At 54.5% G+C, this 25994-nt stretch overlaps 2 protein-coding genes across 2 annotated transcripts; both read right to left on the reverse strand.

Moving 5' to 3' along the window:
* Window positions 1-3351: 3351 nt before the first annotated feature.
* On the reverse strand, window positions 3352-17566 carry KCNK17 (potassium two pore domain channel subfamily K member 17). The gene is made up of 5 exons (XM_003923242.3): window positions 17169-17566; window positions 14148-14262; window positions 9085-9245; window positions 8588-8762; window positions 3352-4096 (listed from the first exon to the last, which is right to left on the reverse strand). Exons 1-5 carry the CDS (start codon window positions 17409-17411, stop codon window positions 3786-3788), a joined length of 1005 nt encoding a protein of 334 aa, XP_003923291.1. The 5' UTR covers window positions 17412-17566; the 3' UTR covers window positions 3352-3785.
* Window positions 17567-17674: 108 nt separating this feature from the next.
* KCNK16 (potassium two pore domain channel subfamily K member 16) lies at window positions 17675-25729 on the reverse strand. The gene is made up of 6 exons (XM_003923244.4): window positions 25356-25729; window positions 21969-22083; window positions 20725-20891; window positions 19731-19896; window positions 19251-19391; window positions 17675-18205 (listed from the first exon to the last, which is right to left on the reverse strand). The coding sequence occupies exons 1-6, from the start codon at window positions 25566-25568 to the stop codon at window positions 18078-18080; spliced, it is 930 nt and encodes a 309-aa protein (XP_003923293.1). The 5' UTR covers window positions 25569-25729; the 3' UTR covers window positions 17675-18077.
* Between the last annotated feature and the right edge of the window lie 265 nt (window positions 25730-25994).

Consider the following 25994-nt stretch of genomic DNA (forward strand, 5'->3'; position numbering starts at 1 on the left):
TGTGGTGGCTGGCGGAGAGACAGCGGAATGGGAGGCCTGGGGACAGCAGCATGGGTGGAGACCGGCACTGTGGTGGTTTAGGGAGGGTGGAGGAAGCAGGTCAGTGGGGCCCGCTTCAGGGCAGTATACGCCAGGCCTAGAGCCCAGGGGTGCTGCTGGGTGAGGCAAGGGCTGATGGAACCGGAGATGGGAGTCTCAGCATAGCTGTTGTCCCTGACGTGGGAGTCCTCTGGCTTCCACAGAGTCAAGTCCTTCTTTGTCTGGTCTGGATCCTGAAGTGAATGGATACCCTTCCCCCAGCCAGGCCTTCAGCATTGGAGAGGCCACGATGGAGGGGTTCAGGGACTGGGGAATTCTGTGCAGATTTCCTCCTCTCTTTGCCTCCAGATCCTGTGAGTGTGTGTGTATGTGTGTATCTGAGAGAGAGACAGAGAGACATAGACACAGAGAGGAGAGAAAGAGCGAGACTCCCTTCCTTGGATCCAAATGCTTAACGCAGGCCCAGGAGGATTGAGATGGGTGGGGCTGGGAACTGCCCTTCTGAAACATGTTAATGACAACAATCCTGTCCAAGGCGGAGGGAGTAGAAGTAGAAAGATTCAGACTCCCTGATGCCAGCCCCCTCTCTTATAGGTGAGGAAACTGAGGCACAGAAAGGGGAGTGGCTGGTTGAGATCACATAGGGGTTAGAGGAAGAGTGTCTCTGCCTCTCAGGCCAGGGGAACTTATCCCCTGCAGAGGACCAGCGACAACGCCTGTGATGACCCACAGGAACGGGTAGCTACCTTCCTTCTCAACACCCACTGATGGTCTCCTTTCCCTTTGATAAAACAGCATTACAAATAACAGTTCTTTTCTTACAAAGTCGATGGGAGGAGTAAATCACTTACTACAAGTAAGAGTAAATCACTTACTACAAGTAAAGAGCTTAGAGCAACGCCTGGCACACAAGCATCACAGGCGTCCCCAAACTATGGCCCTTGAGCCGCATGCGGCCCCCTGAGGCCATTTATCCGGCCCCCCACCGCCCTTCAGGAAGGGGCACTTCTTTCATTGGTGGTCAGTGAGAGGAGCACAGTATGTGGCGGCCCTCCAACGGTCTGAGGGACAGTGAACCGGCCCCCTGTGTAAAAAGTTTGGGGACGCCTGATCTAATACATGCTAACAGTTAATAATAATAACAATAATATATAATGACAGTAAAGGTAAAAGACGCCGTTGTTTTAAGGGGACCACCCTGTGATGTTGAGTCTGATCTTGCCTCACTGGTCAGGGAGGGAGGGCAGAGGTGGCCCTGGGGGCCAGAGATCTGCCTGTTCCCAGCATGGTGGGACCCTCAGGGGGCAGTCCCCGGGTGCTACATTTGCACACTCGGCACTCATTTCCCAGTCTCCGCCTCGAGGCTCCCTGTGAGTCACGTGTGTCCACTTGCCTTATCCTGGCCAGAAAAGCAATGGTATCAGCCTGGGAGCCCCCCAAGGGCAGGGCCCCATCCTGCGTCACTGCTTGCTCAGTCCGCCTGCCTGGCCGGCCCTGAGAGGGGGTCAGCCAAGGCACCGCCTGCCTCGTAGCCACCGCCCTGCAGAGCATCTGCTTTCTTCTGTTCTGGTTCACTCAGTCTGGCCAGGAATGATGATGACGGCTGAAATGCACGTGGCACCTCCCCGGGGCTGACAGACACACTTCTCCGTCCTTGGTGCACACAGTTACTAGATCGAAGCTGCTCTTATTTTCGTGTTGCCGAGGAAACGAATTGCAGATGAAAGATTTGCCCAGGGTCACAGAGCCGGCAAGCAGTGGCACCAGGATTTCAACATAAGCAGCTGGCTCCAAACTCAGCACCCTCAGGGGCCACACGCTCTGAGGGCACCCCTTTCTCTCCTCCTCCAGGCCTTGGGTGGCCTGGACGAGGTGGAGAGAAGCAACAAGTTCCTTACTGCAGACCATGCAACAACTTTTCTCGACCTGCCTTCATCGTGTTCTCATCACTCCTACTTCCCCTCCTTCTTGCGTGTGGCCTCACTGTCCATTCTATTCTGTGATTTCTGAACTGAGGTCTGCTACTCTGTTTTTGTACCTTTCCCACATCCAGACCTCTCCAGGTGGCTACCAATATGGCTTCTGAACACCACCATCCCTATCCTATTCACCTTTGTCCCCTCCCCACTCCCCCTCCCACTTCCTGGGAGTAGACTTCAGAGTTCCAGCTATTCTTTTCCTTGGCTGTGAAGCAGACAAGGAACTGACTGAGAAGGAGCCTTCCTCTGGGCACTGCAGCAGTCTAGGTTGGCTCCTTCTGGGGCAAGCATCGCATGAGCGTAGGTCTGGGCATGGGAGTGAAGGCTTCGTGGGAGAGTCCGGTGGGGCCAGGCATGAGGACAAAGAGGTCCAAGGTAAGATTGAGTTGGGACCACAGTGCCCAACCCAGCACTCTAGCCTGCTCCTTGCTCCCAGGAGGAACAGTTCTGAATTGCCAGGTCCTCTTTCTGGACTGTGTTAAGTACAATGCCACTTCAGCGATCTCTTCCTCCCCTCTGTTTTCCAGCCTGCGGGCCTTAGGAAGTGGCCATGGGCCCTGCTGTTTACTCTCTGATGCTGCTCCTGGGTCTGGCCTTGGTCTACACAAGTGGATGGATGGATGGTGCAAGTGAGATGGTGTAACAGCCTTTACTCCTTCCTTGGCCAAAAGGCTGACCGTGACCCAGTTCCAAGATGGTCACAGGGAGGGACCACATGGAACTTGCAGGGTCCCTGGGATGCCACCCGAAAGATGGGTGGAGGAAATGGAATCACAGGTGCCCACTGAGGCCAACAGCCCAGCTGCCCCAGGTGACCTCAGGTGGTGGCTGGTACTGCCAGGAGCTCCTGGCTGGGCTTATCCGTGTGTATGGTGGGAACCACGGTGTTGCCTCTGTAGCAATCCTCAGTGATGCTCTGCAAACAGAAGTAGCCTTTGCAAACTCTACCTGGCTCTGCAAACCATTGTTGGAGCCTTCAAATGCAGTGGGCTACAGTGAGGCAGGAGGAGCCCATTGGCTTGCCCCTGGCTTTTCTGTGGTGTGAATGAGCCACAGAGTAAGGATTCAGCAGCTGGACTGAGACCAGCTGCCTGCTGGCTATACCAGCCCTGAGAGTTATCAGCAAATCTTTACCGAGTTTACCTGGTGCCTCTCTGAAAGTGTAGGGAGCTGGCAGTCCAGACTTCAATCCATTCTTGCCACCAGCCCTGGACAAACTCACCCTGGGGAGAGGGTAGCTTCTCTCTGTGTAGGTTGCAGTCTCAGATGCTGCCTTTGTCTCTGGGTATACTCAGAATTAGATTTGGTTATGAACGACAAAAAACCCAAATAATGGTGTTGCAAATTAGATGTTTATTTCTCTCACATAAAGGAGGTCTGGGGACATTCTGTCCAGGTTTGTTGAAATGGCTCTGTGGTCATCAGAGATCCAAACTCTTCCTATCTTATTGTGCTACCAACCTCCAGCTTTGCCTCTACTTCATGGCACAGGATGGCTTCCAGAGCTCCAGCCACCATACCGGCATTGCAGCCAGCTAAAGTAAGGAAGTGGGGAAGAAGGGCATGGCTTCCCCCACCTGAAAGTCACAGCCATGTCACTCAGGATGTGTCTCTGTATATCCTATTGGGCAGAATTTAATCATATAGCTGCACCTAGCCTCAAGGGTGGATGGGAAATGTAGTCTTTAGATGGGGAGGATATATGCCAAGCTTAAAATCAGGGGTCTTGCTACTGAGGAGGAATACCAAACAAAGAATGGACTGTAACTAGCTGTCCTTGCCACCGCCTGCAACCTGAACAGAAGGTTCCAGATGCCATATGATTTCCATAGGTCCCTCGGGACAACCTCCTTGCTGTGGGGAGGGGGACACTGGCTCCCTGTCCGGGCCCTGTCTCCAGCTTTGGGACTTGTAGTCTTCCTCGGAGCTGCGGTGGTAGCAGGAACACACCCGCCCTGGCATCTCCAGCTGGGAGAGGATGAGTTTGATGATCAAGGCCTGCCATGCCATCCCAAAGAGGATCCACAGGGACACCATGTTCTTGTACCACAGTGGGTACCTCTGGGAGGGGTTCATCCCTGGGAAAGAGGCAAGGTCAGAGGAGGGAGGCCTGGGAAAGTCAGGACCACATTCCCCAAACAGAAACAGGGATACAGGGTTTGATTCATCTGAGCAAGTTTGAGGGGTCCGTGGGACAGAACATGGAGATTCCTAGATTCATGGTCACCCCCAAAGGATTCCACAAAGCCTCCCTGGATTGGTGCTTGGGTTTGGGAGCTACATTTCCTCTTTGTCTTTCTGAGGGAATCTGTTTATGCTCCATCCTGGCAGTTCTCAAAGTGTGGTCCTTGGGAGCGGCAGCATCAGCATCCCTGAGAGCTTGTTGGAAATGCAAATTATGGGGCCCCTTCCCCAGACCTACTGGATCAGAAACTTTAGGAGTAGGCCCATCAATCTGCATTTTTACAAGACTCCAGGGGATTCTGATGTCCACCCCATTGTCTGCCGGGCTGCTTGGTTTTCTCATATTGCTGGAGTCAGGGGATTTGGGAAGAACAAGGGAACCGCTGGAATGTGTACTCTGCCTCAATTCTTCAGTCACCTGTCTGAACCTCCTTTACCTGTGAGATGGGGAATATGACTGTGGCCCTTCGGCTTTTAGGATGAAGTCCAAATCCTCAAGGCCCTCTGCCTGTGTCTGCAGTACACCTCTCCCCTCTGACTGCCTGGCCCTTCTGGTCTTCTTCCCGTTTCTCCATCTATCATTCTTCCTGCCTCTGGGCCTTTGTACTTGTGGCCTCCCAGCTCCAAATACTCTTCAATTTTCCATTTTTCTTGGCCTGGTTACCTTCCCTCATCCTGCAGACCTCAGTTCAGACGTTGCTCCCTATGGACCACATTGGGTTCCTCTGTTAACACATGGCCCATGTGCATCTGCTGGGAAAGTTACTTCCTCATCTATAAAATGCAGACAGTAAGAGTCCCCTCCTATGAATGTTGGGAGGATCACACGGGCTGATGCAGCTCAAGGGCTCAGAACGGTGCCTGGCACATAACAGGTGCCCAAGACCTGTAGGTGGTTGCTTGTTTCACTCACCACCACACACCCCCAAAGAAGCTGGTGCTGGGTAAGCAATGGCCAAGGGCAGGGACTGATGGGAGCTGCTGTGTGTCTTAGATGAGTCTTGCCAAGGACTGGCTCTATCATTTAGTTCCCTCCCTGGAGGTCTGCTTTGCCTCCCTCATCAGACTGGAATCATTCAAAGGGCAGAGATGTCCCCTTCTATTTCTTCGACATCCTTTTCTGTCTTTGTTCCCTGTGCCATGCCTCTGTCTACCCCTCATCCTGTCTTGCTGGCCCCAAGAAAGCCTCTCTCTCCAGGTCCCCCAAGGCTGGGCCCCCTCTCTAGGACCCCCCACATGGGGGTGAGGTTGCCACCTGGGAGCTGACCTCTGCTGCCTGGCAGCAGCTGGGATTGGATTAGGCTGATTGGGTTATGGGGCCATGATTCCGCTGACGGTCCCAAATGAGATCAGGCAGTGAGCCGGCTCTCTGGCCCTGCCACCCGCCAGCTTGGCTTGCTCCTGGCAGCAGAGAGGAGGAGGCAATCTTCTCCCTTTGTATTCCATTTTTGTAAGCTGAAATCATAAGTGGCAGGAGACCTGGCAGCTGGCAAGGCACTCAACTGAGCTGCAAATGCAATTGGGAGGTGCGAGGGCTCTGGGAGCGGGGGAGGAGCAGCCGGCTGGGACCTGGGGGCAGCTCTGGCTGCAGCCTTCAGGCAGAGGAGTGGCTGTGAACACAGCCCCTCTTGTGGCTGTTGATGCAGGGATGTTGAACACCCAGTAGCCAAGTGGTAGACCTCAGTACCCCCATCCAAGAAACGGCTTGTCCCTGTTGCTGGAGGACAAGGAGAGATGAGAGATTTGAGGAATTGGCATGGAAGACTCCGAAATATAGGTGGTGTGACTGGCCCAGGCTTGGGAGTGTGTCCTAGACTGGCCCTGACTCACTTGCTCTGTGACCTTAGGCAACTCCCTTCCCTCCCGCAGGCCTCAGTGTTTCCTTCTGTATAAGGAAGATCCCTTGCAGGTGGGGCAGTTGGGGCTCGCATTGTGGTGACCTGCTACAAGGCACTGCCATGGCTGCGGAGGGGCCCAGGAGGTAGCAAATCTCCAGAGATGTGGTGAAGCGGGGCAGCTCTGCCAACTGCAGTGGCCGCTGGGCAGGAGTGGTCTTGCCCATCTGTGCCCCAGGCCTGGGGAGCCCCCACTGGGCTTAACATTTGGACTGGGTCTCCTTAGTCAGGTTGTATTGGTAGGAGAGAGGGGGTTATAGATTTTGGACTTTATCCTAAAACTATGGGAAAACAATGAAGGTCTTCAGAGGAGTTGGGCAGGTGACATCATAGCCTTTGTAATTTTTAAAGGTCATAAGGGCCAACAGGGGTCAAGGAGAGAGGTTTCACAACTGCATGGGTGCCATCCTTACTATGCTCTGTGTGAGTAGCAAAACCATAGGATTGTGCAGTGCCCAACCTGTGCAGCTGTATGCAACAACCCTGCCTGGACCAGGGAAATGGTAGCGGAAATAGAGAAGAAATGACAGATCTAAGAATCATACTCTGAGCTGCGAAGGTGCAGGTACGGCTCTTGGAGCTTCTGGGCTCAGTTGTCCTCAGACACGTCTCTCTACTCTGAGGGTAAAGGTGGGAACATGACCCAGTTTTAAGAAATCTTCCCAAGAATTTCCTTCCAGAGCAACAGACTTCCTAGGATGTGGGAGATCAAGAAGGAGGCAGCATGAGGCCCCAACACGAGACCCCTCTTCCTGGGGATATTGCAAACAGAGGCTAGAAGGCACCGAGGGGCTCTAGGGATCACCTCATTTTACAGGCAGGAACACTGAGGCCCAGAGAGGAGACATTTTAGGCGGTCTGGAAAGTGTATGAATTTTGGAGTCAAATAGATGAGGATTCACATCTTGCTAGCTGTGCAATCTCGGGCACATGGCTCAGCCTCTCTGAGCTTCAGCTTCCTCCTCGGGAAAATGGGAAAATTGGGGTGACAGTTGTTGGCCTAGGTTGCCTGAGGAGTGAGCTGATTGTGACATTGGTAAGACTTCATTCTTCCAGGCTTGGTTCTGTCGCGAAGAAGGGGCAAAAACGTGACTATTAATGATTGATATGCACCAGTGAAGAAGTTCTAACTTTTAGCATGCTGCTCAGAAACTGGTATAACATGCCTTCAGTATACTAACACTCATGCTCGGTTTTGTTTTGGCAGTTGACAAGAAGTTAATTTGCTTTAGTGAAAATCCCTCATTCCAGCCTTTCTATATGAATAGCTCTTTCTTGCTGTTTTAATGTGGTGCACACTATAGCCTCACAAACCTGTTATTCCAATGTAATCTGCAGTGTCCTAACTAAAGTTGCTGGCTTGGTCTTATTTGCACAGTTTTTGTGTCTTCTTTGCTTCTTGCATTTGATTAACTAGAATATTTCTCTTTCCCCCTTTTAATGTGTCTGTGTCACTTGACCTAATTTATGTGTAGGAGCACTACATCATTGGTTTCCAATACTGCACACATAAGATACATACTTGTGTGCAGAAAGTATCTTCCTTCAGGCTTGTAATACCCTTCACATGGAAGATTAATGAGGGAAATCTTTATATTCTGTATAAAAACAAAATCAAATTTATATACTAAAACCATTTGTCTAAAAATAGTTGTTTTCAAATAAAAATTAAAATGCAAAAAAAAAAAAAGAAAAAAAAAAAAAAAAGAAGAGCAAGGCCTCCTCCCCAGAGCCGGGGATCAGAGGGAGGGCACAAAGCCCCCCGAGGCTGGCGCAGTGGTGGTGCCAGCGGCACCTTCGGGACAGGGAGGGGCAGTGATGAGGCTGAGCTGGGGCGCGGCCCCTCCGCCACTGCACAGACTGTCCCTCTACTGCCACCTGCTGGGCGTCGGTCTCAGCCTGCTTGCTCAAGGCTGGTGGCTTCTGGGGCCTGTGTCTTGCCTAGGTGGGTAATGCCATTGATTAAACCGACCCTAGGCCCAATGGCCATGAGGCCCTTTCTTGCTGGCACTCAATCTGCCTGCCAAGCTTTTGCCCACAGGGCTCTGGGGAGGCTGGGGTTCCAGGAGTCTCCCGGACTCTATTGCCACATCCCCGGGGGTTGTGCCCTCCAACCCAGGAGCAGTGGGACAGATTGGGTTTCCATGGGAACAGACCGAAGTGGAGAAGGGAGACCGAAGTGGGGAAGGGGCAGGGATGGAATGGACTGGGGAGGGAGGCGGGGACTCCCGTCGTATGGAGAACCCTAAGCGCAACATGCGGGCTCGTGGACATGTGAGGACCTGTCAGTGCTGGTCAAGGCGGGTAGGAGTGACCTCAGCCCCGTCACACAACAAAGGTGGGTGGGACACTGTCTCCAGACTTTGAACCTAAAAGCCCCCACAAGGCACGCACACAGCGGGTGCCCCAGCTGCGGGAACAGATGAGTGAGAGGTGCAGGCAGCCAAATCTCCCCACCCGACCGCCCGACTGCCCGCCGGGAACTCTCACCAATCACGTAGTCGCCGAAGCCCACGGTGCTGAGGGTGATGAAGGAGAAGTAGAAGCCCTCCATGTAGCTCCAGCCCTCCATGTGGGAGAAGAGCAGCGGCGGCAGCAGCAGGAAGAGCAGGAGGCCCGAGAGGAGGGCACCAGAGCCTGCCAGCCACTGTGCCTTGCCCGGGTCCTGTAGGTGCAACAGCGTCCCCAGGCCTCCTGTGGCCTTCACCCCATGCTTGGGAGCTGAGAGGTCTCTTCACTTGGTCTGCGTTCTCCGGGTTCCCTGCCTGGCGCCTGTACCCCATGTCCTTCCTGTCTGCCCAGTCCCACCCCGTCTCCACCACTAACGCCCTTTTTCACTGAGGATCCTATTCTGGGCAGTGATCCCCGATCCCATCACATCCCTACCAGTAATCCCTGCTCCCACCTCTTGTCACTAGTAACCCCAATTCCCACCGCAGCCCCTCATTCTAGAAGTGACCCATCCTCCTGTCCAGCAGCCTCCTCACCTGCCAGGTGACCCCCAGCCTGCTGGCACAGCGGTCTACGCCCTGCTGCATGAGATGCCCCAGTCGGTTGAGCACCACGAGGTTGAGCGGGATCCCCACGAGGGCAAAGAAGATGCAGAAGAGGCGGGCGGCCATCGTGTTGGGGCTCAGGTTGCCATAGCCTGAGGTGAGAGGGGCACTCAGGGGATCTTTCCAGCCCAGCCCTGTCCACTTGCCACCACAACCCCACTCCTGGGCCTGACCCCCAGGGCCCTCGTTCTAATCCACTGCAGATGTGAACAGCTTATACTTAGCAAGGCCCTCCTTTTCCATGCTGGGCACTGTGCAGGGTGTCCTGTATGTTCATTCCCTTAGTTCACCCTCGAAACTATCCTTCCAAATCAGAATGATGTGCCATATTCTACAGTCTGGAGAAGCTCTAGGAGGCTAAGCTGCATGCATGAGCTGAAATCCACCGACTGTGAGTCTCCTCTTCCTCTCTTCATGTCCTCCCTCTCTGGATGGGCAGGGGGATGCTGGAGGGGGCAGAGCCTCCAGCTGCTGCACTGCTAGGATCTACTGCACCATTCAGGCTAGGCCATGCTGTCTCCACGCCACTCCCAGCCATGTCTGGACACTGGGGCACCGAAGCTGGCCATTCCTGTCCAGTGCAGCACTCCTTTTGCAGGCAACTTTTGCTTGGGGATCCCCGTGGCCTGGCCCAGACTTTCTCACAGCTACACTGCAGTGAGCAGCTCTTCCCACTCCAGTCTCCTTCCTTCTCTCTTTCCTTTCACAGATATCAGGACTGCTTGCAGTCTGAGGCTTTTGCCATTAATTCCTGTTCCTTCTCTTTTATCCTTCAGAGGCTCCCCTCAATATAGCTCTTGTGCATCTAATTCTGTCTCGATATCTGATTCCTGAAGGACCCAAACTGGCACAATGGGCTCCCTCTTAAGTCTCAGTGGGAGGGAGGGACAGATGGCGAGTCATCCGCTGCCTAGAGGAGGTAGAAGTTGGGGGTCTCTGATCATGAAGCTAGGGAAGGGGGAAGCTAGGGAAGGGATAAATGTTCAAAAAAGACTCTATCCCCTTGGACCTTCTTTGCTCCTCCAGCCCTGCCTCCACCCTGCTTGATCACCGCCACTGTCTCGTCTTACTGAAATGCAAACCTGATTAGGTCATCATCTAATGACAGTGGATGTCAATGAACCTCCCCGTTGTTCACTGGGTAGCCACAGAACCATCCAAGCCACCTCTTACTTCAGCATGTCTCCTGACTGCCACCTTTTACCTTGCTGGGATCTCTGGTCATCCCGCAAGGACCCTATAAATCCATCTATGATTGGGCTCATCTGTACTCTCTCCGAATGCAGCTCCTGTTTCCAACCCTCTCCACCTACCTGGACCTCCTTACTGCCCTCCAAACACACGTCACACTCCCATCTCAGAGCCTTTGCACTTGCTGGAAGAGGGTTTTGTCCTCTTCCAGCTGCAATTTGCTCCATCATTTGACTCATGTCTCTGCTTCAATGTTACTGTATCAGCGAGTCCTTGAATGGCCACCCTACCTACAATAGGTGCCCCCATCACTATGAGACCCCTTTCACTAGCTTTACTTTTCTCTAAGCACAACCCACTACCTGATTATTGTCCATGCATGTGTTTATTGTGTGTCTCCTCACACTAGAATGTCAACTCCCCAAGGGCAGGGACTTGCTAATTTTGGTTACCATTGCATCCTCAGTGCCAGTGTCCGGCCCACACTAGGTACTCAATTTACTTATTTATTTATATTTATTTACTTAGTTATTTTTTTGAGACAGAGTCTTGCTCTATTGCCCAGGCTGGAGTGCAGTGGCATGATCTTAGCTCACTGCAACCTGTACCTCCAGGGCTCAAGCGATTCTCATGCCTCAGCCTCACAAGTAGCTGGGACTACAGGCACCCGCCACTGCTTCTGGCTAATTTTTGTATTTTCAGTAGAGACAGGGTTTCCCCGTGTTGGCCCGGCTGGTCTCGAACTCCTGGCCTCATGTGATCCCCCTGCCTCGGCCTCCCAAAGTGCTAGAATTACAGGCGTGAGCCACCGTGCCTGGTCTTCAATTTATTTGTTGAACAAATGGATGAATAAATGAGAGAACCAATGAGCAAGCCAGGAATGGAGTTCATAGATGATGAGTGATTTCTGGGCTCAGGCCTGTCCTACTGGCCCAGAAGTATTTGTGTTAGGGCTTGGAAAGTACCGCCCTTAGAGGGTGCTGGCCCCAGAGCAATGGGGTTGCTCAGGAGGCTGCCCTCCGCTGTGCTTGTCAGAATACCTCTTCTTCCCTTGTGGCATTCCAAATGAACCTCATCTCCCATCTGCCTCTCCTTCTCTCCCTGAATTCCCCCCATCTGTATGTGCATGCACGTGAGGTCCGAGTCACAGAACAGAACCCTCGCCCCTCCCCTCCTGTTCACTTTGCAATGGCTAGACAACTCTGCTGCTCACTTGAGCCGTGTGATCTGGGGGACATCGTGCAGCATCTCTGTGCCACCGTGTTCCTATCTGTGACAAGAAAATAGGTCAGGCCCAGTGGCTCGTGCCTGTAATCTCAATACTTTGGAAGCCTGAGGCGGGTGAATCACTTGAGGTCAGGAGTATGAGGCCAGCCTGGCCAACGTAATAAAATCCTGTCTCTACTAAAAGTATAAAAATTAGCTGGGTGTGGTGATGGGCGCCTGTAATCCCAGCCACTGGGTAGTCTGAGGCAGGAGAATCTCTTAAACCTAAGAGGTGGAGGTTGCAGTGAGCTGAGATCATGCCACTGCACTCCAGCCTGGGTGATAGAGAGAGACTCTGCTACAAAAAATAAGAATAATAATAATAAAATAAAGAAAGAAAGAAAATAATAAGACCTATCCTCAGGAGTTGCCATATGACAGACTGAAATCTTAAACGGCAAAGTGCCCAGCACAGTACCCACTACAAAAAGACCTCAGGCGTTTCCTCAGTGTACTGTGTGGCGGGAGTGGGAAAGGGCCCTCCTCTCTCTGCCCCCGTCACTCTCACAGCTGGTTGAAACTGAGTGGCCGGGAAAGGACAGAGGTATAATCCAGGCGAGGAGTGGTGGAGCTGGGAAGAGAGGTGGCAAAACCCTGAATTTGGTGGGCCAAAGCCATAGGCCTGGGGAAGAGGGTGGGAAATGTGGGGTTTGCAGACTAAAGGACCCCCAGATCCGGGAAGCCTGGCCTATGGTGACTGTGCTTTAAGGTCTGCCACCCTGGAACTCCGTACACGCTGGGTGAAAGCATATTTAATGGGACTCCTTAACGTGGCAGTATTTATGGAGCACCTGCTGCATGCTGGGCCTTGTAATAGACCCTGGGGATGTAAACGATGAATCAGCCCATCCTGCCAGTCCTTCAAGGGCTCAAGGCCCATGGAATCTGAGGTGCCTCCCAAGCATGCTTGTCTCAGGGATTGCCCAAGCTTCCGTGTAGCCCTAAGTTCTGCCTCCAAGAAGTACTGGACAATTTAAAACTAGTTGGAGAATCCTCTGGGTGCTCTTGCCTTACCCCACCCTGCGGGGAGGCTGGGATACTGGTGTCCTGGAGAGAGGATCCTGGCTGGCCAGGAGCTGGGAGGCGAGAGCTCAAGTCACGGATGATATCAGCCTGCCACCTGGTGGCATGTTCTGTGTCATGCAGGGGCTAGGGCAGAAGCATCTGGGTGGCCCGACGTGCATATTTTCCTGGGTTTCAGAGCTGCAGGGATCTAGCCTGCTCTTCTTTTCTGCCCAACAGCCCCTCAGCACCCTCTTGAGACAAACTCTACCTCAGCTCTTCCGCAGGGCAGGGTTAGTCCGGGTGTCCCTGTGTGTGGGGAGCATGGTAACGAGGAGTGGAGAGGGCTGTTTGCAAGCTGAAGAGAGGCCTATGGGAATGGGGTCTGGAGACAGGGAGATAGAAAGAATGGCCATCTCCCCCAGTGCAGAGAAACAGGGAGATCTTAAGCTCTTTCACTGGATTTCTTTTTCTTTCTTTCTTTTTTTTTTTTTTTTTTTTTTTTTTAAGATAGAGTTTCACTCTTGTTGCCCAGGCTAGAGTGCAATGGTGTGGTCTTGGTTCACCACAGTCTCCACCTCCCAGGTTCAAGCAATTCTCCTGCCTCAGCCTCCCGACTAGTGGGATTACAGGCATGCGCCACCACACCTGGCTAATTTTGTATTTTTAGTAGAGACGGGGTTTCTCCATGTTGGTCAGGCTGGTCTCGAACCCCTAACCTCAGGTGATCTGCCCACCTCAGCCTCCAAAAGTGCTGGGATTACAGGCTTAAGCCACAGCATGCAGCCGTTTCTTTGGATTTCTACTCCTTCTTCCTTCCTAATATCCCCCCACCCCCACCACTTCTTCTTTTTTTTTTTGAGACGGAGTTTCGCTCTTGTTACCCAGGCTGGAGTACAATGGCGCGATCTTGGCTCACCGCAACCTCCGCCTCCTGGGTTCAGGCAATTCTCCTGCCTCAACCTCCTGAGTAGCTGGGATTACAGGCACGAGCCACCATGCCCAGCTAATTTTTTGTATTTTTAGTAGAGACGGGGTTTCACCATGTTGACCAGGATGGTCTCGATCTCTCGACCTCATGATCCACCCGCCTCGGCCTCCCAAAGTGCTGGGATTACAGGCTTGAGCCACCGCGCCCGGCTTCACCCCCACCACTTCTAACCACCACCCCCAGGGCTCAATGTTGGGTGGGCTCAGCTGAGGAGACTGGGACCCTCAGAGACATGTTTCTCACTGTACTGGGAGACCTCTACTTCCTGAAAGGCCACGTGGGGCAGAAATTCCCTAGAGCAGTGTTTGTTGAACTCCAGCAGTGCATATGAATCCCCCAGGGACATGGGTGAGATGCAGAGGCTGAGTCAGCAGGTCTGCAGTGAAGCCCCAGCCTGCTCCCAGGTGGTGTCCATGCCACAGAGCTGGACTGCACTTGAAGTCATGAGACTCTAGGTAACCCCTCCAAAAGGCAACCAGCCTGCTGCCTCTCAGAGAGCTGCCTCCTTCCCCACCCCATTCCCCCGACCCCATCCCACCCTTACCAATGGTGGTGACGGTGGACACAGAAAAGAAGAAGGAGCCCACGAACTCCCAGCGCCCCATGCTGGTGGTGTTGCTGAGGAGGCTGGCACCGTTTTTGTATGCTTGGATGATGTCCTGGGGAAGAGGCTGCAGTGATCACCAGGCTCTGTGGGGTGATGGATTTCCTGCATCCCATAACACACACACACACACACACACACACACACACCCCTCACAATTACTCTTCAATCCCATCCCACCAGGGTAAGGAGACGCTACTCCTCTAACTAAGGGCTCACCAGGTGCAGCTACCATCAGCTACCATGGGGACAGCTTCTTCCCCACCCTTTACCCAGGGCCTAGGTCGGGATGGAGTCCGAGTAAACCAACCACTCATTCTCTCCCCTGCTTACTCCCATTCCTGCAGGAAACACTAGGTCAGGCATGAAGCGTGGTGCTTTAGGGGACATGACCACAAGAGACACGACCGCAGCCCTCAGATAAACCTAATTAACTCTAATATGATGGAGTCAATGTCACTTTGGGCATAAAGGAGGCAGTGTAGCTACACAATCCTGGACAAATTGCTCAACTTCTCTCTGTGTCTCAATTTCCTCACCTGTAGAACGGTAATACAAATAGTACCTACTTCATAGACTTGTTGTGAGGATTAACTAAGGTATTATGTGTAGACTTAGAACAGTACCTGGCACATGGGGATAGCAGTTGCTACCATCATCATTACTAGGCATATAATGTTGCAGGACTCTGGGGAAGAAGGGCGTTCATTCTCATTTGGGTAGGAGCAGAGGACTCATAGAGGAGGTGGTGTTTTAGCTGGGCCTTTCTTTAGGGTCAGGTAGAATTGCTTCTGGTGGAAGGATGTTTAGGTAGATGGGACAGCAGTGCTGAGGCTGGGAGGTTGGACTGCCTGACCTAGATTAGGGAGACTGGTGAGAAGTGATTGAGGTCAAGCTGTGCTTGGCTCTGCCACGCCAGGGATGAAGTGGCAGGTTTCATCCAAGGTCACTGAGCAAAGGGGAGGTGGGATCTGGTCTGTGTGCTCTGTGGCAGCTGGCAGTATAGAAGGGGTTGACCAGAGGCGAGAGACTCCTGCAGAGGTGAGTGATAGGCCCTGGCCTGCCTCCTCATGGAGTGGTCCAGGAAGAACAGAGAGGAGATATGCAGAAGCTCAGGCCTCTGGGCCTATTTAGTATGGGCAGTAAAGGAGATGTTGCAGAGGATTGTGAGGGTGTGTAGACATGGGGCAGACAACCGAGATTTAGGACAGGTGGAGGAGCAGGGCTGGGAGGAGGAGGACCGCTGGCTCCTGGCCTTGAGAAATTTGAGAAGTTGTATGTACATATCTAGTGCTCAGAAAGAAGATCTGGGCTGGATACCACATCCTTATTCCTGGAGATGGCTGAAGCCACAGGAGGGCTGAAGAAGGGGGTGAGACCGGGATGGAGGCAGCTGGAGAGAAAGCCCAGAGATTACAGCCTGTCTGGGAAGCACCCACATTCACAGGTCCCCACTGAAGTAGTACTCATGGTGGTAAATAGCTCCAGCTTGGCTATGTAGCCCTGCATTCGTATTTAACCTCTCTGAGCCTCAGTTTATTCACCTCTGAAACGGGATGATAAAAACAGTACCCACCTGAGAGGGAGGTGAGAATGAAACGCGTGAATACAGGTAAAGCACTAGGAGCAGTGCTTGGCACATAGTAAGCGCTACAGAGGCGTTTACTGTTATTATCATCACCGTCACAGTCATCTCCCTGGGCCCAGGCTGCTTGTAACTGAAGTTGACCACCTTCGCGAGGGCAATAGCAGGCAGCCTCGGCACCAGGGCCCAGCAGTTGGGCTGTATTTGCAGAAGTCTGCAGGTGGGGAGCTGGAGGAAGCCCTTTAGGTCCTTACTAGAGATAGGCCTGGCCCTGCCTAGCTCCTGACCTCACCGAATCCGCCTAGTCTGAGGGTTCAGAACACCACTTCCGCTCCATGCTGGGTCCCTTCCCACCCTGGCACGATTCCCTGCCACCTTCCGGGAATGGCTTTGGGCTGGAGACAGGGTGGAGGAGCCACCGGGACTGCAAGGCGGGGATTCTGGGCTGGCGCGCAGGTGTCTGGACTCTGGGCTCTTGGACCGGGTGGAAAACCAAGCCAGGGCCCGAGACATCAATGTCTCCGCCGCCGAATCGAGCAGCTGCCAGTCTGGCGTCGCTGCAGTCGGAAGACGCGCCACCCCTAGAACCCTTCCCAGCCTCCTCCGCCTCGCTTAGTCCCACCGTCTAGGAGCCTCTGCTCAGTCACCTTTACATCCTCCCCCAAACCCCGCCTTCAGCCCTTGCGGGCATCCCCGCGGTGGCGGCGGTGCGCCAAGCCCTCAGAGTCAAGCGGGTTCAGCCAGCGAGCGGCCCTGCGTCCGCCCTCGTCTCGAACCGTGGTCTGCGCACCTCAAGCCCGGTCTCTGAGTTGCTTGTGGCCCCGGCCAGCACGCCTCGGGCCCATTCCACCCACCATCTGGGAGAAGCGCGCCGTCCCCCAGGCTCCTACGGCCGCGGCCGCGCTCCTGCGCATCCTTAGACTCGCCGCCCCTGCCGTCCCAGCAATTAGCAAATGCGCGCCTAGGTTCCCCCTCCGGAAGCGGCTAAGTGTGGCCTTTTAGTCCTTCGCCCAGCAAGCCCAAGGCGACCTTTCCCGGGACAGGCCGGGCGGGGCCGGGGGCGCGCGCTCCCTGCCTTCCTCGTCCTCTCCCCTAAATTTGGATCTGTCTCCCGACAGGGCCAGCGTGCCTTCTCACCCCCAAGGAGGACTCCGCCCGGCTTTTCGCAGTCCTCTCGCTAGAGCGGGGGTCTTTTCCTCCGAGGTCCCCCAACCCTCTGGTCCCAGCGCAGAAACGCCCATCCCCGTTGTGCTCGCCTCTAGGTTCCGGCGATTCCCTGACCAGGGCCTGAGAAGGCCCCCGCGCCCTCGGCCTGTGCACCCTGTGGCCCCCTACCCCACCCTGCCGCACCCGGGCCGACCCTGCTTGTCCCTGACCCGGATCAGCGAGTCCAGCGCCGGGCGGTCCAGACACGTGAAGTTCTCCAACAGCGCCCACTTGTCGCGCTGGAAGCTGCGGCTGGAGTCCTGCGCCGCGCGGCCCTCCAGCGTCCAGAACACGCCGGTGCCCAGCGCCAGGTAAGCCAGGTAGGCGAGCAGCAGGAGCACGGTGCTGGACATCACGCAGCCACAGCCCTGGACCCTGCCTTTGGGAGCCGCCCGGCCTCGCTGTCGGTACATAGTGGGAGAGGCGGGGCGCTGGAGCCTGGAGCGGTGGACAAGGACCCGGGGAAGGAAAGGGCCAGGAGCCCAGCTCGTATCTCCTCTCGCAAATGCCTGCGGGTGCCTGGGGAGGAGGAGTGCTGGGGAATGGGACAGCCTGGCCCCACCCAGCCTTGGGATCCAATCCCAGGGACAAAAAGAGGCTCTGAACTGTGGACATCTGGCCCCGCCTCAAATGTGTGCGCAGTGCCCACCCGCTAGGCTTAGGCCAGGAAGAAGGAGAAAGCTGCTGGGTGACCGCAGGCGTAGAGAGAAGGGGCCCGGACCCCCTTAACATTTCCTGAAATGAACAGGGGGAGGGACTCCTGGAAACTGCACTCACAGGAAGAGATAGTAGAGACCAACTTTATTGTCTTGGGGCCCCTGCCTAAGTTCTGGGACGGGGGGCTGTCTCCAAGGACTTGCTGTCTGCCAATCTCAAGACCTCCCTGGGTCTCCCACACCTGTCCTTTCCTTTGTACCCAAAAAGAGGGGCCCCAGCTGATTGCCACTTGTCCATGAGCTTGGGAGGCAAGAGGAGCCTTGACCAAGAGGCTTGTCCACTGCTTGCTTCTGAGAAGGCCCCCAAAACCCTTCTACCCGGAGTGGAGGAAGGTCCAGGCTGTGTGAAGAGTCAGTGGGTCCTCAGCTTCCCAGTCCTCTCTCGGATGTGGCGAAGTCCTGGGGTGTGACTTGGCCTCTTCTTGCTGCTGTAGGTCTTCCCCTGGGTCTCCTGCCTGGAGCCTCCTTGGCTCCACAGCCTTGCCTCAGTCCTGTGCAGAGGAACCCAGCCATGTGGAAGCCCACTTACTGTTGGGTGGTGGGAAAGGCAGAGGCCAAAGTTTCCAGGCCTCGGGATGGATTGGTCTAAATCTCTCCTTCTGGTCAGGGACGTTGCAATCTGGCAGGGGAAAGGCCAGACCTAGAGGATGCATTCCTGAGAGAGGCCAGATGTTCATTGAGCTCACTTTCTGGAAGGATCCTGGTCTCTGCTGGCTCTCTGTCTTCCCGGGGGTGTTTGCAAAGGCCCTTGAGAAGGCAGGAGCCCAGAAGGAGGGATGAAGTTAAGGGGGTGGCCTGTGAGGGTCAGGGGAGGCCATATTTGGGAAACTGGGCAGGACATCCAAGAGGTCCTAAACCTTGTTCAAGGACAGCCCTAGACCTCTAGGCAAGGGGAGCTGGAGAGCTTTGAGCACCCGCCAATCCCATGCGCTCTCATCAACCGTGGGGCTGCTCCCATCATAGCATTTTGGGTACTGTGTTGGGGCTGCCTCTTTGCTTGTCTAGCACCTAAAGGCACATCAAGGGCAGGCACTTCCACTCCTGTATCCCCAGACCCTGGCACAGCATCTAGCACATAGTAGGGACTTGGCAAATGCACTGTACAGGTATCAAATGAGGCAAAAGTGAAGTCATCCTTTGTGTAAGGTCTCCTGGAAGGGGAGGGCAGTGGAGATCTGGCTGCTTTTCCAAGCTACCTTTGGGTGGAAGGCTGTGGCAGGGGCTCTGGGACAAGGGTGCACCTCTCTATCCGCACGTTTTTAATCCTAGCTCACATCTCCTCTCTGTTCTTTTCTTGGACATACCTTCTCCGTTATCTCTTGGGAGAGCTCCTGTAACCAGTCCTGGCTGAGAAGCGAGGGGGTTAGAAGAGGAGGAGACAGAGCTGGAAATCCAAAGAGTAGGTAAGTGGACTGGGGAGGATGTAAGGGGTTTCTGGGGCCACCTGGGGGCCTCATGAAGAAATAGGGATCTTCTGAGGTCTGGGGAGTCCACTGGGGTCAGGGGCTGCCCTGTCCTTGACGCCGAGGCCCCTACTGAGCAGCCAGAGCTGGCAGCACCTATGCAGAAGCAGGGGAACTAGTGGGAGGATCAGCGCCAGCCACGCCAGGCCCAGGAGGATCCAGATAGCTGCCAGGCTCCGGTACACTGAGATATAATGCTTGCTGGGGTCTGTGCCTGTCAGGGAACAGAATGGCATCAATGCCAGGGGTCTCAGGACGCAGCCACCTCCAGTTTCCATAGGGACCCTCACCAGCCAGAATGCCCTCTCCCTCTTCCTCGTAACAAGGATAATCAGTGGAGGTAGGTCTCCGGGAGGTGATGTGAGTCCTAGACCAGAGACTTCTGAGGACGTTGCTTAGAATCCACAGTAGTCCCAGAAATCACTGGTTTGGCTTCTTTGAATGACCAGGAGCTATCTTATCCTCAATAGTTGTCCTCAGCTGACATCTCTCCATCTCCCAAACCCCATACCCCCCCACCCAAACCTGATATATGTGACTGTCTTGTTCTCACCAACAACATAGTCCCCGAAGCCGATGGTGCTGAGAGTGATGAAAGCAAAGTAGAAGCCCTCGCCGAAGCTCCAGCCCTCCACATGGCTGAAGACCATGGGTGGGAAGATGAGAATGACCAGCGTCCCCAGGGTCAGGAACAGAGCCAGGCCCAGGACTCGCAGTAGCTGGGAGGGAGGGAGTTGGCTCCTGAGTCCACTTGAAAGGCTCCAGGATGGTACGAGGTTGTGGAGAGTCCGGGTTAAACATGGGAATGGGACTGGGCCATAGCTAGGCCCCTTCCCTGCCCTGCAGACCCTTGAGGTGGGGGTTGTATCTATGTGTGCATGACCTAGTCCCACCCAGGGAAAGATTTGGGCAGAGGGATTGCATTAGTGGATCAAGGAGCGACTTGGAGACCCTTTGGGCTTGGGAATCACACTTGAACAGGCTCCCTGGGGACTCAGATCTGGGACAGAAAAGTATCATTGAACAGTCTGCATGCCTCTGCCCTTGCATGCGGCTGGCCAAGGGTGGGCACTGGGGGCCCCCTGGGTGGCCTGCAGAGCTTGTTCGCTACTGCACAAAAGGATGTTGCAGTTCTGTGATGTCCTTGGAGATGTGCTACTGAGATCCCCCACTCAAAGGGGGACTGTGGGCCAGCTGCCAGCTCCTTCAGCTGCAGAGAACCTCCTGGTCCAGGGGCACCCCCTTCCTAGGAAGGCCACACCCAGTGCCTGATTGAGGCAGCTATGAAAGCCTGGCTGGTTTGGCCCACTGTGGGACAACTCTTGACAGCTTGCACATGCTGATGAGCTCCCTGAGGCCAAGCCTTTGTAGAGCATGCACAGAAATCGAACTCACCACTCTGCCCAACCCTGCCTTCACCCTTCCTCTTTCACAGGCATCTACCCTAACACCATGCATGCCACACTCCATCTCAGCATTGGCTTCTGGAGGACTCCACTTGCAACAGCTCTGTCATAGCAGGCCCGTAAGGGAATGAGGGGGCATACCTGGGAGCGCCTGGGCTGGTCCTCCCATCTCTCAATGGTGGCCAGGTGGGCCCGCAGCCCTGTGCCCAGGTGGTTGAGGAAGATCACATTGAGCGGGATGCCCAGCAGGGCATAGAAGACACAGAAGACCTGACCTGCTTCTGTGCTGGGTGCCAGGTTCCCATATCCTGCAAGGGGAGGGAGTGTGTGCAAATATGGAGAAAGGGAGACTCCAGAAAGCCCGCTGCTCCTCCTCCCCAGCCTCTAGCCAATGTTTGTCCGCCACCACCTCTTGGGGTGAGAAGGAGAAGCTCCCCTGTTCCCATGAACTCTGCTGGAATATTTTTATTTATAGAACTCCTGCTCCTTTTTGAAGGCCCATCTCAAATGACTTTGCCTCCATAAAGCCCTCCTTTCTGCCACTCTCCTTCTCCCTGCTGGGTGTGGATCCCCACAGTGTTTGATGTCATTGCTATGTAATTATTGACTTTGTCTTCAATTATTGGTTTGTGTGTGTGTACTTAGTGTGTTCCTCTTTGTTGGACTGGAAGTTCCTTGAGGGCTGAGGCTGGGTCTGATCCAAGTTTGTATTTCCCACCCCCAACTCTATCACTCTCCCTGGAATGTCACCCGAGTTCAAGCAAAGTATGTGGAATTGGACTTCAATGAACGGATGGGGGCAGACCTGGGTCTGACAGTTTCCTTGGGATGGGACGGAGTGAGTTTTCTGGCTGAGGGGGTGTAGCAGCTGCTCTCGTGGCCCTGTTCCCTCAGAACACACAGTATACTACCTGCAGCTTTGGTGGACAGTGGCTGTAAACAGATCACCCCCAGTTCCCAGTTCCTGCATATCTCTACCTGAGAGGTTCTTCTGGTCGAAGGAGTGTGCTTGGTCTATGGGAAGGTTCAAAATACTGGGGAACAAATACAGTCTCCGGACCAGATCTCAACCTCTGAGGGCAGGGGTTGGTAGCTAAACGGCCTCTCATGCTTGTCCCCGCTTGGGACTGTTCTGAGGACGGGCTTTATCTAGCCTCTCAGAAGGTCCCAAGCAGAAGTGAGCCCAGTCACCTAAGCCAGTAATCTGCTCATTAATGCCAATTTCGTCGCCTTCCCCTCCCTACTGTTTCACTTACCCACTCCCTCCCTGGGCTTCCTGAATCATCTCCTAGACAAACCACATCCTTGTCTCAGCATCTGCATTTAGGAATCCCAAACTAAGACAGGGGGCTTATCGAAGCTCTTCTCTACCCCCAGCCCTTTACCTATGGTGGTGACGACTGTGCCTGCGAAGAAGAAACTGCTGCCAAAGTCCCAGTTGCTGGGGTTGGTGGAGTTGCCTTTGGGGTTCACACCTTTCACCCAGGCTTCCATGATGACCTGTGGGGAGGTAACATGGGGTGGGGGGTGAGGGGAAGAAGGAGCTGATGGTTACTGGACACCAGTTGGTGCCACGCTCTTGGCCGGGTGCTTTTGTGTCATCTCATCTAATGATACTCTTAGATGGTATTGTTCTCATTTCATGGAAAAGGAAATGAAGGCTCAGAGTGGCTAAGAGACCTGTGCAAGGTCACTGGACTCCACCTCCAGTGTCTGTTCCACTGGCCAGGGCTGACTGAGGTGTGGGCTGCAAGCACGGGCTGGGGTGGGAGATGGGCCTGAGGGGTAAGGTAGAGGAGGCTCAGGGAGGGGGTCCCGTGGGAGATACTGCTGGTGGCCAAAAGGATGGCACACATATCGGTCGTAAGAACAATGGGAGTGTTTCAGGTTGGATGTGTCTGGAAGGCATTGCTGGGGAACATAGGGTTTCAGGACCATAGGGAAGCCGTGGGCTGCCTGCCATGAAGCTAACGGTGGGACAGAGAACCCTGTGTTCCCTAAGTGTCCAGGTAAGTGGGCCCCCTTGCTCTTTGCTGCTTTCCAGTGAGCCCCAGCCCTTGCCTATGGGAGAAATTCCAACAGAGGCCAGGACAAAAGTGGTGTGTGTGAGAGTGTGAGAGAGTGTGTGTGTGTGTGTGTGTGTGTGTGGTAGTTGGTGTTTATATGTGCTGTGCTGTATGCATGTGGTGTGTGTGTGTGTGCGTGTGTGTGTGTGTGGGGTGGTTGGTGTTTATATGTGATGTGTTGTATGCATGTGTTGTGCGTGGCAACTGTGTGTTGCACATGCGTGCATGTGTATGTGTATATGTGTATTGCACGTGTGTGCATGTTTAGCGTATGTGTGTGTTGCATGTGTTTTCACAGAACCCAAACCTTTGCAGGCTCAAGCCTATACCTCCCCCTCGACCGCCCCACCTCTAACAACCTCTAGTCCCTGGACCCAGCCCCCTTGGCAAATGGGCAGGGCTCTCTCCTCACCTCCCACCAATCCTCTCCCAGGGTAGCAGCACAGCCTTGCCACCTGTTAGAGCCCCAAAGGCAGGAGGAAGCCAGGGACACAACAGCTCTGGCTTCCCACTCCTATGGGAACGGGTTCCCGCTGGCTGCGTGGGTGTGCTGGGATCAGGGCTGGGGTGACCCTGGTGGACCAAGCCAGTCAGGGCGTCCGCGGTCACAGGCTGTCTGCTTCTCCTCACTTTGACGGGAACGGCCTCTTAAGATGTGAACTTTGGCCTGCCTCTCTTTCCCACACCCACAAAGTGGCCAGGGCCCAACGTTCCTGAACAGGCTCTCTCTCTGGAGACCCTCACTCTTGGGGGCAGGTACTCTAGTCCTGGGCCATCTCCAACCCCCTACCCACCCCGCCAGGCCTGCAGCCCTCACCCTGCTGAGGTTGCTGAGAGCCTGTGCGTGGATGCAGGCAGCAGCGGGTTCTGCCTTCCCAGTTCTGTGAACTTGGGCAAGCAGTGTTTTCCCACGGAGGCAATTTTTAATACTGCTTTTAATACTAGTTACGCCCTGTGTGTGAGGGAGTTCAACAGGAATGTGTGTTCTTCCAGAATCACCCCAGTGTTCTGCTGCTGCCTGGCCGAACTGCCCCCGGCAAGGAAGGGTCTCTCCCGAGGCTCAGGACTCTCAGGGAAAGAGATGTCTGTCTTCCCTGGGGAGATCCTGGGATTAATCAGTGGCAACCCCCTCAGGGCTGCAACCAAGCAGATAGCCTCTCTTCTTCTTGGTTTACAGAGCGAGTTCAGGTCACCGCTACCAACCCTTCCCATGCCCTTCAGCTTGGCTTTCACCTCCAATGCACAGCAGAGGGAGGAGGACGTTTCAGCTTCTCCAGGGCCTCTGCCTCATTCCCAGGGTTTTGGGGGGCTCCTAAACTGTTCTCAACCCTGAAGAGGTACTGTGGACCCCTAACTTTGACTAACCCTATCCATCAGGGAGAAGAGAGTAAAACCTGAAGCTGGAGGCCTCATTTCCTGGTCTCTCACAGCTTCAGGAAGTTCTCTGTGGCCACCAAGCCCATGTACCATCTTTTAGGCTGGCTGTTGTGTCCTGAGGGGCCCCAGCATCGCCTAGGGGGCTTGTTGACACCCAGCCTGCAGGACCCATCCTGGAGTTCCTGAGTCAGCAGGTGTGGAGTGGGGCCTGATACCTGCATTCCTAACAGGCTCTCAGGTGATGCTGATTCTGGTCCTGGGGCTACACTTTGAGAACTACTGCTCGAGGCTGCATCCTGGCCCCAGCACTTGCACTAATTAGTCCAGTGAAGACCCAGGGCTACAGCGCCAGAGGCCTGGGAGTGAGTGCTGTCTCTACCAGTGGCTGTGCAGCCTTGGCCAAGGTATTCTACCTCAGTTCCCATCTACAAACGGGAGATAGGGATTGTAATAGATAATTATGGGAAGACACCGGTAACACGCTCAGTGTTAGGTGAGTGAGTCATGATTGGATGAAGCTGGCCATGATCACCCTGCTCCCCACTGGTTTAGGCACATTGTAAATGCTCAGTAAATACCAATTATCAATAGATAATTGATCATTGATAAAGTGATTCTGCATTTGGTCTATTCCTTTGCAGGGGCTGTCACTCCAGCACCTGTTTCAGATGCATTCACCTCCCCCCAACAATACCTGGTTTTGCCTTATTTCTGGGAAAGAGAGAAGCAGAGATGACCCAGGCAGAGGGTGACCCACTCTGTTACCAAGAGAGGGCCCTCTTTGGGTGCAGTGCTGGCAATCTCAGTCACCTTGGCCATTGCCACCCCAAACCCAGCTCCAGGTACAAACAGGCCAGGAAAGGCCAGCTTGGTGGCTGCTCCTGGCGTTTATCTGTGTCCCCCACCTGCAGCTGGGGAGAGGGCAGAAGGAGCTGCAGCCCCGGAGTCGGGGAAGGGGAAGTGTGAAAGTGTAGGAGAAGGAAATTAGCACAGCATTGATAACACCGACATCTGGTTCCCATTCATCCAGTAAGTGACAGCTTAGAGAGCGCTTTTGATCTGCTGTCAAATGTCTGCAGTTTATATATGGTTATTCTCTTTGCCTTATAGATGAGGACATTTGGGTCTAGAGAGGTTAAGTGACCTGATCAAGGTAGACCTGGGGTCAGAATCCAGGACCAGATCTCATCAGGCTCTCTGTTCCCACCACATGCTGCTTCCAAACGGGGCATCAGCCCCTGGGTGAGGACTCTGGATCTGCCACAGGAACCCCCAATCCACCAGCCTTCTCGAGCCTCTCCATCCCAATCCCACATCACTCCCCTTCACCTGCACAAACTGCTCCAGGGCCCACTGGTCCAGGCAGGTGTAGTTCTCCAGGAAGCGCAGCTTCTCCAGCTGGAACTCGTTCCTGGACTGAGCTTCTGCCTGCTTCTCTAGCAGCTGGAAGATGGTGGCACCAAGCAGCAGATAGCCGACATAGGCCAACAGCAGGGGCAGCACCCGGCCACCCCAGCAGCTGCAGAGTCCAGCACCGGGCATGGCGTGGCCAGGATCCTGCCAGGGCCGTGGGGCTGGCTAAGGGGAAGAGGCGGGAAAACAGGTGAGGAGAAAGCAGCAGGGATGTGCCCTGCCTGCCGCCTGCCCTGCCCTCCTCCACGGCACAGGTGTCTGGAGGCTGGGGAAGACTGTTTGAACAGTGCGGCTCAGGTTGGCTGCACTAAGTGCTCTGCTGTGAGCGCAAACAGGCCGGCCACCCCCACCCGGCCTTTGTTTCCATGGAAGTCAGTATCATGGACCCTTCAAAGAGACCTACCAGGTCTTCCTGAGTGTTTCATGTCTCTCCGTCTGGCCTCAAGTTGGATGGATGTTTCCGGGCTAAATCGGATAGGTGTGCTCACTCTGTACAGGCCCCAGCGGGCTCTCTTGGCAGCCCCCAGCATTTTCACCCTTGAAGCCTGCAAGCCC

The sequence above is a fragment of the Saimiri boliviensis genome, chromosome 4 (genome assembly GCF_048565385.1).
Source record: "Saimiri boliviensis isolate mSaiBol1 chromosome 4, mSaiBol1.pri, whole genome shotgun sequence".
NCBI classification, from domain to species: domain Eukaryota; kingdom Metazoa; phylum Chordata; class Mammalia; order Primates; family Cebidae; genus Saimiri; species Saimiri boliviensis.

Coding starts and splice junctions, on each gene's coding strand:
- KCNK17 (XM_003923242.3), bottom strand. CDS start 17,411: ATGTACCGACAGCGAGGCCGGGCGGCTCCCAAAGGCAGGGTCCAGGGC. Junction 9,246..14,147: donor GTCCACCGTCACCACCATTG/GTAAGGGTGGGA, acceptor CTCTCACCTCAG/GCTATGGCAACCTGAGCCCC. Junction 4,097..8,587: donor CTTCGGCGACTACGTGATTG/GTGAGAGTTCCC, acceptor CCTCTTTCCCAG/GGATGAACCCCTCCCAGAGG.
- KCNK16 (XM_003923244.4), bottom strand. CDS start 25,568: ATGCCCGGTGCTGGACTCTGCAGCTGCTGGGGTGGCCGGGTGCTGCCC. Junction 22,084..25,355: donor CCCTGGAGCAGTTTGTGCAG/GTGAAGGGGAGT, acceptor ACCTCCCCACAG/GTCATCATGGAAGCCTGGGT. Junction 18,206..19,250: donor CTGCCAGCTCTGGCTGCTCA/GTAGGGGCCTCG, acceptor TCCTCTGCACAG/GACTGAGGCAAGGCTGTGGA.